Source organism: Epinephelus fuscoguttatus, linkage group LG1 (assembly GCF_011397635.1).
Source record: "Epinephelus fuscoguttatus linkage group LG1, E.fuscoguttatus.final_Chr_v1".
In the NCBI taxonomy this organism is placed as follows: Eukaryota; Metazoa; Chordata; class Actinopteri; order Perciformes; family Serranidae; genus Epinephelus; species Epinephelus fuscoguttatus.
The window spans coordinates 22,251,188-22,264,552 of NC_064752.1; the positions used below are offsets into that span (position 1 = coordinate 22,251,188).

General features: G+C 42.5%; 1 protein-coding gene across 1 annotated transcript in view; it reads left to right on the top strand.

Moving 5' to 3' along the window:
• The first annotated feature begins 2,636 nt into the window (after nt 1-2,636).
• Nucleotides 2,637-13,365, top strand: part of trim62.1 (tripartite motif containing 62, tandem duplicate 1) — a 46,769-nt gene continuing 36,040 nt past the window's right edge. The window contains exons 1-2 of the mRNA XM_049580785.1: nt 2,637-2,764; nt 3,961-4,512. Coding sequence (XP_049436742.1) covers nt 4,105-4,512 — 408 coding nt within the window. The 5' untranslated portion in view covers nt 2,637-2,764; nt 3,961-4,104. The remainder of the gene's footprint in view (nt 2,765-3,960; nt 4,513-13,365) is intronic.

The following is a 13,365-nucleotide window of genomic DNA, read 5'->3' on the forward strand; positions in this document are numbered from 1 at the left end:
TTCTTTAAGATTTCATACGTCATCATACTTTAATGTTGTGTTTGGAGGTCAATGGTGGCAGAAGTGTTCAGATCTTTTACTAAAGTAAATAAGTATCTAAAATGTAATCTTACGTAAAGATCCAGTGTGTGGGATTAAGGGAAATACATTGGCAGAAATGGGACATAATAAGTATGTTTTCTTTAGTGTTTAATCACCTGAAAATAAGACTTGTTACCTTAGAATGAGCCGTTAATATCTACATAGGAAGCTGGTCCTCGTCTATGGAGATCGCCATGTTGCACCACCATGTTTCCACAGTAGCCCAGAACAGACACACCAAACACTGGATTTAAATGGGTCCATTTGCATTTTTTGTGTCAGCCACCGCAGTTAGCAGCCTCTCTGTGATAAGAGCATCAGAAAACGTGAAACTGCTTTATTCAATGTTTTTACCGGTTTAAATCACTTGCTGTGTATTTAGAGGAGAAGAAATGTTAGATAATTTGGCTCCTGGGAAAAAAACAGCTCATAAACGTCTGGATCTTAAGTTATCAGAAAAAGAAGGTGAGCACACATTAGTGGGTGCTACGCTAGCGACCTGTCTTCGACATGGCAAACTCTTTGTATTATTTATGTGTGTGTGTGTGTGTGTGTGTAGTGGTTTTGCCTCTTTTTGAAATCATTTTGAGTTCGTTTGTAAACATGTTAATTTCATTTTAGTTGCTTTTTGTCTCTTTGTAGTCTTTTTGAGTTTGTTTGTAGTGGCTTTGCATCTCGCTGCAGTCATTCTAAATCTATTTAGAGTCAGTTTGAGTCCGTTTCTAGTCACTTTATATCTCGTTGTAGTCATTTTAATTTCTTTGCAGTTGCTTTGTGTCCCTCAGTAGTCATTTAAAAAAAATGTCAAAAAGTCATTTTGAATTTCTTTACAGTTGTTTTGTGTCTCTTTGTAATTGCTTTGTGTCTCTTCATGGCCATTTTGAGTGTCTTTGTATTTGCTTTACGTCTCTTTGTAGTCACTTTGAGTCTTTTCGAAGTTGCTTTGTGTCTCTTCGTGGTCACTTTAAATCAATTTAAAGTCATTTTTGAGTCTGTTTCTAGTCATTTTATATCTTGTTGTCATCATCCTAATTTCTTTGTAGTTGCTTTGTGTCCCTTAGTAGTCTATTTGAGTCTGTTTGTAGTGGCTTTGCATCCCGCTGTAGTCATTTTGAGTCAGTAGTCATTTTAAATCTTTTTGTGGACATTTTGAATTTTTTCATAGGTACTTTGTGTCTCCTCACAGCCATTTTGAGTTTCTTTGTATTTGTGTCCCATCCGAATGTAGTCATTTTGAGTCTGTTTTAAATCTCTTTGTAGTCATTTCGAATTTCTTTGTAGCTGCTTTGTGTCTTCTTGTAGGCATTTGTGTCTCTTTGCGATTGTATTTCCCCTTTTTAAGGCTATGTTCTGAGTCTCTTTGCTGCTGTTTTGCATATCTTTGTCATCTTTTTGCATCATTGAGGTCTTTTTGCATCTCATTGTAGTTGCTTTGTGTGCCTTAGTGGTCTTTTTGAGTCTGTTTGTAGTGGCTTTGCATCTAGTTGTAGTCATTTTGAGTCTGTGGTCATTTTTAATCTTTCTGTGGTCATTTTGAATTTTTTCATAGTTGCTTTGTGTCTCTTCGTGGCCATTTTGAGTGTATTTGTATTTGCTTTAGGTCTCTTTGTAGTCATTTTGAGTCTGTTTGAAGTTGCTATGTGTCTCTTCGTGGTCATTTTAAATCTCTTTAAAGTAATTTTGAATTCTTTGTCGTTACTTTGTGTCTTTTTGTAGGCATTTGTGCCTCTTTGTGATTGTTTTCCCCTGTCTCTTTGTGTCTCTTAGCTACTGTTTTGCATGTATTTGTCGTCTTTTTGTATCAGTGAGATCTTTCGGCATCTCACTGTAGTTGTCTTATGTTTGTTCGTGGTCATTTTGAGTCACTTCTTGGTCTGTACATGTTAATTTGAGTGACATTCTGCAGGTGAAGGCCTGTGCCCATTCACTATTCCATCCAGGCATCATGTTTAAGACAACACACACACACACAAAAACTGTCAGTGATTTTAGCAATGTACTGCCATAAAGCTGGGTGACTCACAAGAGGCAGACTGAACAAAGAGTCAAACCAGGAATATAGATTTTATGGCACATACTAACCTGTGTTTCTCCCTCAGCTCTTACAAGGAGCCTCCTCCACCTGTGGTGGGAGGAATTTTCTGCGGACGCTCCTGACACCTGCTGGTTGAAGGCGGACACTGCAGCCTGTGGAAGCCACTCTCCTTCGGCTCATAGAGACGTTTCAGTGAACAGAATCAGTCCATTTTGATGGCAACTCCTGCACTTATTACATTTTATCAAGCCAAAGAGTTTCTTACACGTGTCCAGTCGCAGTTCGTGTATTTTAACGTGTTTATTTATTGTCAATCAAGGTAGCTAAGTAGCGATGCTAACCGGGAGAACAAGGGGTGAGGAAGTCTAAGCCACTCCATTATCAGAGGGGGGTAAACTTTATATTGTTGTTTATTTTAAGCTTCGTATTCGCTTATGAAATCATTTAAATCCCGAATTCACATTATAATTAAGTCTTATTCCATTTCGTTGCGGATTCATCGACGAACTACGCGTATCTTGTAAATATTATGTATGATAACTCCCCCTATCGCTCAGCGCAGTTGGTTGGGTCTGTTGCCGCTGTGTGCTGCTCTCCTTCCTGAAAGACACTTGCATTGGAGCCGCGGATGTCGCTGCAAACAGGCTGGTGAGTTAAAGCCCTTTTCTCTATTCCTGTCCACGTCTTCGATCATTTATTGTCATAGTCGCATATCGTCACCTCTCACATGCTTCTCCCAACTCCAACTTTTTTAATATGTTGCTTATTAAAGTAGTTTTCCCCCATTTTCTGTGCCCCCCTCTCATCCTCCCCGCTGAGGTTGGTGGTGTCGTGGTCCTGGTCGGTTATGTTTACAAATCCAGCTTCCTAGCAATGTGGAGCAAGCCAGTTAAATAGCATGCATGCTAAGCTACAGCACACATGTTGGCTCGACAGGTTGTGGTGGATGGTAAGAATTAAAAAAGCTCAGTCAGGGCTGTTGAAGCCTCTGTTTATAAATGGGGATTTAAAAGGAAGCTTCCTAACACCGGGGTGGGAGGAAGACAGCAGCGGAGATGATAGCGCTGCAGGTGTTTCCCTGTTTCCCTGTTGGTTGGTGCAGACAGTTTGCTGTGGAAATCAACAGATCCTCCACAGTTAGAGGGGGAAAGGGGTGTAGCAAGGTGAGGAAGTGTTTCTGAGAAATGCATGAACAAATACAGGTTTTTCCTCAGGTAAGAAAGTGAAACTACATTGCATCTGCTCTCTTGTGAAAGATGAATACAATAAATGGAGTTTAATGCTTTTGTTAAGAGGCATCAAGAACAACCTAGGACATGTTGCAGGTACCATGTTTATGTTAAAAGGTTGTGCTGGTTTTAAGATCATTTGATCAGCAACGCTTACTGTAAATAAAAATGCTGCCAGATAGGGCAGTAACTAATTATTATTTTCATTAGTCATTAATCTGATGAGTTATTTCTCATGCACTGAATCATTTGGTCATTATCATCTGGAAGATGTGTTGTGAGTGAGTGTTGTGAAAACTCAAATATTCCCAGAGCCCGAGGAGACATCTTCAGATTGGGTGTTTTGTTCATCCAATAGTCCAAAAATGCTTAGAAAACTAGCAAATATTCAGATTTTACACGTGAATTTTTTGGCATTTTTGCTTCAAAAGTGAAAGTCAGGTATGACAGCCTAACCGAAATAACAGTGAGTAAGATTATTTATAACACAGGCTGTCATTTAAGTCCATTTTGTTAATGAGTAACCAGAAAAATCCATTCTTGTTAATAATTTTTATGTCATAAATGCACCAACTGCATAGTAAAAGATTGTTGCTATTTGTCATATTCCAACAGTGACAAGTAAGAAGAAATCCCAAGATTCCTGAAGATCTCGTCAACTCCCACATGGCAGTAAACCACTCCCTTGAAGATTAAACCAAGTGTATTCAGCCCCAGAGCGTTACCCTCGTAGATGCCGCTCAGTCTCCGTCTTTGCAAATGGCTTGCTGCTTGAAGGACGAGCTCCTTTGTTCCATCTGCCTCAGTATCTACCAGGACCCCGTCAGCTTTGGCTGTGAGCACTACTTCTGCAGGAAGTGCATCACTGAGCACTGGAGCAGGCAGGAGCTTCACGGAGCGCGGGACTGCCCTGAGTGCCGGAGGACCTTCACCGACCCCCTCCTCTCACCGAGTCTCAAGTTGTCCAACATTGTGGAGCGCTACTCGGCCTTCCCGCTGGACGCCATCCTCAACGCCCAGAGGAGCTCCTACCCCTGCAAGGACCACGAGAAGGTCAAGCTTTTCTGCCTCACTGACAAAAGTCTGGTGTGCTTCTTCTGCGACGAGCCGGCGCTACACGAGCAGCACCAAGTAACCACTATTGACGAGGCTTACGAAGAGATACAGGTCAGTTATGGCACGCACACGCTCTGACAGCTCATTAGCAAGGGTGAGGCTGACATTTTCTTAAAACCCATCAGCGCTCTGCACCACATTCAGGCAGTTGCACTCATTCGCCCCGTGGGAGCTGCCCAGACAGTTCAGCCTCAGTCCTCCGCTACCACAGAGCAGCTCCACTGAAGCAGTTTGGGGATTTTGTGCTTTGCTCAGGAGTACTTTGGGTGCAATAGGTGCTGAGGAGTGAAACATATCCAATTTACTTTTCCCTCCCTGATGCCCAAATTACTTGGCTCATCTGTGAGGTCAGTTGGGTGTCATTCCTACAGAGGCAAGGGTTCTTTACATAGGAGTGAACCTGCCTTCATATTGCCTGCAGAGGTTATTTTAGATGACTAAATCCTGTAAATGATTCAGAAAATATGCAAGAGCACATACAGCACTGATTATAGTGATGCACTGTGTTCGACAGTGTTAGATTGTCATAATGTTTTTGGTGCGTTTTAGATAAATTAAATGAATTGCGTTGTCTGAGTGAAGTGATTTTGCCTCAGCAGGTAAGGTAACGCAAGTGCACAAGCAGATGCAAAGTGTTTGTTGAAATGAGACTGAAAAATTGATCCACAAAGTTCATATCAATAACAATTTTTCATGACTGCAACTTTGTAGATATAAACTTCCTTGCAAAGTCTATTTTAATGTGTCATGTGTGTTTACGCTGAGTCATATTTTCCACATTAACAGGAATGGTTCAGTGTTTGCTCTCCTCTCTGTGTTTGGATAATTCCATTCCCACGGAGCCAAAATCCAATAACTGTGAAACAAAGCTCCTAATCCCGTTCCTCCTTTGCTCCAGTATGCAAAGAAACACATTCCAGTCTCACTTTATGTAGTCTGCCTCATTTCTTAAATCCGCTGTTGCCGATGTAGATATTGAGATCTGTTTTATGTAACATGAAAACATTTGGTTTCCAGTTTTCTTGGCAGACAGCAAGGTGAACTTTCTGATAAGACACAGTCCAAAGTTTTGATTGGTAACACTCAGTTATGCAGCTTTGAAGGGTTTACGTTTGTTGCAGCTCAGACCAACACTGTGGCCACGTTGGATGTCACGCTGACATCATGTGTGATTTAGGTTTCACAGTTTTGGTGATTCATATCGTTGAGGTTAATGCAATACTATCATCTTTGCAGCAGGTCTGCATTTTTAAAATTCCACAGACACTGTATCTGTAAGTGTTACATTATAAGTCCTTCTTTGCTGCAGAGACTGTATCAATGATATTGACTATTCATGACACTGACCTCTTACACCCTTCTGAAAGTGCATCTTTGACACCGGCAAGCTCATTTTACTTTCGCTGCTCTGAATCCGTGAGCAGGTTCATGGGGAGACTGCAGCTGAATTACAAACTCCATCCGATGCAGAAACAGTGAGACAGAATTGATGAATGAGGCTAAGAATGGACAAAATTTACAGACCTCGGAAGCTGACACAATCTCTGATTTTTCAGAGATTCTGAGGTCTGGTGTTTGAAAACAACAGAGCCTATCAGAGTTTTGTAAATTGGATTAAGTAGCGGGGACTCATCTTTCTTTGCCAGAGCCAGTAAAATGGCGACAAGTGTGAGTGAAATTGTGCAGCTATACAGGTGCTCCGATCAGCTGTCACTGCAGCTTGCATGTTAACTTTAAATTAAGTGCACTTTACCTGCTTATTGGTCATTTATCTAAACTGCTGATTGCACTAGATTTATCTGATAACATAACCGGTATCTTTGCACACTATGTACATAAGGCCCATCACACAGACTCTTACTTACTCTGTAAACTCTGTGTGTGATTTTGTGTATCTGTATATTTGTTCAAATAAGTATTTGGCTGCTGGAAAGATGGTCTTTTGATACAACTGGGCCGTCTATGCCGTAAAAAGACACAAACACTTTTGAAATTGGTGCCACATGAGAGGAAACAGAGGAAAAGGGATGCGGCATTCGCTTCTGCTCAAGAGGTAGAAAACCAACAAATACCAGAATGCACAGCACTGAGCCCACAAAAGCTCCCACCAGTGGGTGATGTAATTCAAACTTGGCCGTTTTGACTCAGGAAACAATATAGTAGCCGGCTGGTAACACATGATCTCGAAACACAGTTAAACAGTAAGCTAAAATATGTTTCCGAAAACATTTTAGGTGAGAAATGGGCAACACAGTAACAGAATCTTGGTTTATATTTGATCAACACTGCTTAGTTTTACCATTTGATCTGAGACTGAGAGACAGAGAGAAGGAGAAAGAGAGGGGTGACTCTCTCGATATCCCCTTCTGTACTCTTTGGGTTCATGGTGGCGGGAATACAAAATTGTGGAAGTACAATCTGTAGTTTGAGCAGCAGCCCTAGAGCCAGCAAAACATATCTTGCGCCGGATTTGAGCAGAGAGATGACTGGGAGATCTGTTTGCTGGTGAGATGGAAAAAAGAGAACCATATTTATTCACACATAATACCCATATTGTTGTGAAACAACGTTGATGGGAAAGTGTCACTTTAAGTATTTGCAATTATTTTGCACTGTTTTTTTTTATCTTCTTCAGCTCTCCAATCTTATTTTTTCATTTTAATACCATATTATTACAAAAATCGGCAGTTAAATAAGTAAAATAAAATGGCAATTCAATCTGATTTTTAGGGATGCTTCAACTGGATTATAACCAAAGAGCTTTATTGAGGTGGTCGTGAGGAGAGAATTAAAAAACATAAAGTACAATTAATTCAATTAGTAGATTACATGTAAACATAGCGAGGCAGTTAGTGAGTAGTACAGAGCTACAGCGGTGCCCTTCTGTGTTCTGCATTGAATATAATTAACAGTGCTGTGAACATCAATGCTGTCCTCCTTAATTTCCAATCAGGCTCTGCACTGGAAGCCTGAGAAAGGTCAAAACCGTGTAATCTTGGAGCAGAAGTAATTAGGCCCAGCACAAGATGTTTCTCTTTTCTTGGACACCAGCTTGTCCCTCTGCTCGGAGCTCTTTTCAAGGCGGCGTTTTGGCATTTTGTATTCTGGCAGGAGCTTTGGAGACTTCCCAGATCTCCAATGCTGAAAGAGAGTATGAGCACACAGAGGCCCCAATCGGAAACAACCACGTCCCATGATGAGCTCTGGCATACTCGCCTTTTTAGATCTACAAGTGGTTTGTTACGTAACCTCTTGTCGTCTTATCAGACATACACAAACATCAGAGCAGCAGGCAGCAGATGGCATTACAATAATTTTCTGTCACATTTGTTTGAGATCACAGATTAAATTATATTAGGAATGTGTCTCCTATAACTGAACTTTATTTTCTGAGTTGAGTAGCCCATGTAAGTAACACCACTGTGATATTACCCAATTTACAAGTTAGCTTATCATTTCTGTTTTCCTTCCAGAGAGCAGACAGGAGCTGTGTGTCAGATAGAAACAAACGTGTGAGAGCTGTGCCCGCAGGCACAAACTTCACTGTTAGCATGAGGCTTGCTTGAATAAAGTGCCAAAACAACATGGCAAGGATGTGTTAAAGTGCAGCAGCAATCAGCTCCAGTGTTTTGACTATCTGGGCCAGAGCTGTACATGCCGTGCCAGCTTAGTGGCCTCTTTTAAAATGAACCTTAGAGTTTTTGTAGGGTGGGAAAGTTTGTAAATGAGGAGGGAAAGGATTTGGTAGCTGGAGAGCCAAAGCTTGTGTTTTTTGTGCTGAATTGTTTGACACTTTGGCACATGGGATTCGGGATTGGCGTAAGCTCCCTCTGCTTCTGTGTCTCTATATGTTGCTGTCTCCTCTGCCTCTGTTAGAGTGATATAACTCATCATCTGTGTGGTTCGGCAGAACTGTGCCTCGTCTGTCAGAGGAGCTCACAAAGAGGGGGAGGAGAACTTTTGCAATCTGCTTAAAATTGCCAAATATTCTGTGAGGAGTCATGATTTTGTTCTATGGAAAAGCCAAGAAAAAAAAACATACACACACACAGATGTATGAGTAATAGTGTTTCACTATTACTGTCCATTTTCCCAGCAGTGTTTGCTTTTAAGTTACGTCATCCTCTCACCCCATCGGCTGCTAGAAGAGCAGGATGACACAGACAAGTCCTTTATCACTGTGTTGTTGTTCACCCATATATCTTCAGACAGCATGATAATTAGTGTTTCACAATCAGAGCCACAAGGATGACTAAATCAAATTCAGAAGACATAATAAGGGCTGGGGATCGTTTAAAAGATTAAGATACCAGTAACACTGAAGTGATACCTATACCAAGAGAGTACCTCATTTAATACCTATAATGTAAGTGGAGTGGCGTGTTGTGTAGCCATACTTTCAGATGTTTTTGTGACATCTCAGCAGCCAGCTGTGTCAATACATCATGCTCGACCTCACCACAGAATGGATGGGTTGTAGCCGCTGTATAGTTTTACTGAAACACATGAACCCACCCCTGCCATCCACCATGATGAAACACAGAAACGTCACGTAGTCCGTCGTGATCCAGATCTGCTGTGTGTCGGCCAAATTATCTGAATTTCTTTGGTGATAAATGTTATCTCTGTAAATACATCGTCTCATGATGTGTGACTTACATAAGCTTAAATTCGTCGTTACAACACATTTCAGTATTTGAAGCCTCAGATTTGATATTCTCAAACAGACTGGGTTCTCAGAGGGTTTAGATATACAACACACTTGTGTTATGTCATGGCACCACGTTGTCAACTATGTGTTGACAGTGTGTTTGGCTGGCCAGTGTCCACCGACGAGGGCAGCCTTTGGTTGGTCTGTGGCGGGCTGTAATCTCCTTAGCCTGGCATGTCACTGCGCTGACCTCAGGCCCTGAGTCTTGTTGCTGTGTCGAGAGCTTTACCTCCCGCTGATTTGCATCTTTTCCCCCCGTAAACGCTCCTGCGGCCAAATTTGTAATGCACAAACACTCCCAGTACCCGACTGCAGCAGGGTGACGCACGCACATCTGGCAAACAGTCACCCAGCACATAATTGCTTGCTTGCGCGTATTTCTCAACATGAAGGACATTAAGGTAGGATCGAGGAGGATTTGTCTGCGGCTCTGCCATTTGCTTCAGGGAGCGGAGATTTCACAGGGTACTAATGCATTCTGATTAGGAGGGGTTTTATTCCACCAGCCACATTGGATGGCATTAAACACCATTTAAACGTAATGTAAAAGGGCAGAAAACACTCTAAATGCAAAATCTCAATTAGAAAAAAACTCTCAATCTCAGATCTCAAACTTCTTGAGCTAAAACATTAAACAGAGCCACAATCAGTGCTAGAAATCTCCAGATCCTTAATACACACCAAGCAGTCTTATCATTTTAATCCTCTGTTAGTTTGTTGTGAATATTTTTGGCCTGTCAGTCTCACTTTGAACTCATTAAATGAGGTTATAACCAGAGAGCCGAGCATTCTTATCTACCCAGCCGCATCTTTCGCCCCGTACAGTATGTGCTTTATGTTCTGGGAAATGATGCCTTTTATTTTAGGCAACATGGTTAATGGTGATGAGATTACAGCTCCCTCCCTCAGTCATGCTACACTCTGAGCACTGGCGCCATCTTAAATAGAGGTTGGCTGGATCGCTGTAACCCTGATTGGAGCTGGATGAAGCTGTGCACTTATTATCACACTGCTGTGGCCTAAAGTTGGCAGTCAACTCCTGCTGAGGACAAAGTGGAAGCCACAGCAGCCACTGCGCCTTAATTGTGATGATCGAGGCTGTCAGTGGGCCGTGTGCGACCACAGTATCGCAGGGCGAGACAGAGCCATCCTGCTGTCTACTTGCCCCAGGGACGTGTTTCCGCTCTACTTGACAGCGATGTAAGACCAGACAAGAAGGGAAATAAGACTGCGGCCCCTGGTTATCCATGCATGTTTGGGGACTTAACTTTGTTCCACAGACTGTAGATACCGTAGATGGTATACAGCAGCAGGCAGCTGTGCAGTAAAGCTGGTGTGAGTTCGACTAAAGCCCACGCAGCTGAAGAATGAAATGATTACTCTGGTGTTGAGTCACCCACGCAGACCTGTCACTCAAAGTGTCCAGATGCACCTGTGTGTTGTCCTCCATTAACACCATTCTCATACTCACTTATTCCCCGCTTATCAGACAACAAACAGAGGGGTTAATCTTGAAAACGTATTAGCATTTTTCTTGTCCGCCTCGCTGCAGCACGGGGTGGTGTTTGAAAAGGAAGAATGAGCATGCCAGCCTTTGAAGTGTTCCTCTGGTGGTTTAAAAAACAGGGCTGTCTTTCACTCTCCGACTGTCAGAGCCCGGCCGAGAGCTCTCTCCGAGCCTGCCATCACCACGCATGGCCGTGCTGCTGCAGTAATGAGTCAGGCAATTTCAAGGGCACCCACGGCTGCCATCTCCCCTGTGGCTCGCCTCAGTCTGCTCTCCTTTCCTGTAGCAGCTCCATCTCTCTTTCTCTTTTTTCCCCCCTCCTCTCCTTTGCTGTCGTCCCTCTCAGTAATCTCCTTGTTTCAAAGGTATGTACTTTATTAAATGCCACAGCTCTTGTTTGGTAACCAATTCTTTTGAGGAAGCTACTTCCCAGCGTCCCCTACCCTGCTAATTTCCCACCACCCACCCATCCACAAACAAATGAGTTTGTCCGGCTTGGCGGTCAGTCAGGGTGGTGTGGCAGAGAGGCTGCGTTCATGCAGAAATGGAGCCATGGGGAAAGACAGAACAGTCATGTTCCATTAGAGGAGCGCTGGCATAATATCCTCATCCAGAGAGAGGCAGTAGCTTGTGCTGCACTTATTTCTGATCCCACTGATGATGCTTGAGGCGGGACAGAGCTGGGCTGCCTGTTTACTTCAGCCCATCTTAGATCAGCAGATAAACAGCTGCATTGATCGGAGACAGCAAAGCTGGTGCTGCGTCCATCACACACAGCATTTTGCCTTGTTTAGATGATTACTTTGGCTCCTGCTTAAGTTAAGTGAGTCAGATGTCGGTACATCTGTTGTACATTAGAAATGTTTATGTAGGCCTTCTGCACGGAGGAGTCGGTTCTGTGGTCTTTTTCTAGCATTTAGTTTTAATAGCAGCAGATGGAAGATGTTTTACAGCCACGTGCTGCAGGTCCAAAGAGAACAGAGCCCCATTTCCCAAAAGTAAATCATCATAAAATCACTTTTACAAACCTTTTTACAGGAATATTTCACCTCAACTTATCCATAAATTAATCAACAGAAAATTAATTCCCAACTTTTTTCCACAATTGTAAAGTGTTTTAAATAGAGAGGTTTTAGGGGAAATGCACGTGTTTGGGAAGCACTGAGCATACGACTGGATGAATGAGACTTGCATTATACTGCACGGGTTGTGTGAGTGTTTGTAAATTAATGTTTTGATGTAGTTTTGCTGTTGTGACACACAGTCCCCCTTAACTCCAACTCATCAATCATTCATGAAGCAATTCATTAAGAATTTTCTCAGTTTTTTTATTCTTTGTTCACTGTGGAGGCGTGTGAGAAGAACAAAGTGTTCGTCACAAATCCAGTGCAACACAGGGTGACTATTTGGAATACAGATGGTCATTTCCCCAGTGAAGTATCCCTTAAAGCCTAACAGGTGTGTCCCAAAAGCATATAAAGTAATGATAGTCTTAAAAATGATCATAGAGTGACAAGACCCTCCCACCTGCTCGTAGATAGCTAAGGGCATCTTAAGAAGCTTTTGAAGCTGCAGGAGGAACCTCAAACTATTTTTCATCACAACCACTAATTCATTCATTCATTTTCTCTAACCACTTATCCTGTTAGAGGTCGCGGGGGGGCTGGAGCCTATCCCAGCTGACATTGGGCAAGAAGCAGGGTACAGCCTGGACAGGTCGCCAGACTATCTCAGACACGTAGCGACAGACAACCATTCATGCTTCACACACGGCCGATTTAGAGTCACCAATTAACCTGCATGTCTTTGGACTGTGGGAGGAAGCTGGAGTATCCGCAGAAAACTCACGCTAACTCATGCTAACCACTGCTACACCATGCCCCCATAACCACTTATGCTCTCTGTTAAGTTTAAAGTGAAATTAGTGATGGGTGATATTCCAAAATCGGACAATAAAACTAAACTGACATACACAAAAAATAGTTAAACATTTGCTTTGTGTTGCCATTGTCATCCTCTCCTTCTGCTCCTCCAATACACTGATCTTCGGCTGAAATTACACTCTCAGATTTTGTTTTTAGTCTCCATATCGTCTTGTTTCTTTATTCATGGTGATTCTGTTCTGTTGCCTCATGCTTGCATACAGTAGATGTAATACAGATTTACAAAATTATGAACTATGGAAATGGGGAATGTTGCATAAATCATGTGGACATACCCAAATGCACGAGTTTTAGAAATTAACTTGAGTGAACTGGCAACAGAGTACATTTGCATAGCAACATGATTAATCATACAACCCCAAAATAGCTTCTTCTGAAGAGGTATGTTCTACAGAAGTGTGTTTTGTTTTCGGTTGAAATACACACACCGCCTCACATGACTGTATCCCAGTGATTCATTATGAATGAATGCATTGTATCCAGTTGTAAGACCTGTATCTGTCTGCCAGTGTAACCTGTAGGCGACAAGGCTACCGTGCGTGCTGTAACTGGTCTGGCAGGCCAGATAGTGAGAGAGGAAGGATCACTGGTGGAGAGGAGAGATTTACTGGTCATCTTAGTAAATGAAAGGGGAAGTGCTGTCCTTAAAGTTTTGCGGCTTAAAGTGCAGCTTAATGCTGAGCCTGTCTCCCTAATGTGAGGCAGATCGGCAGGGAGAGCGGCCCAGCACACCAGTGACACTG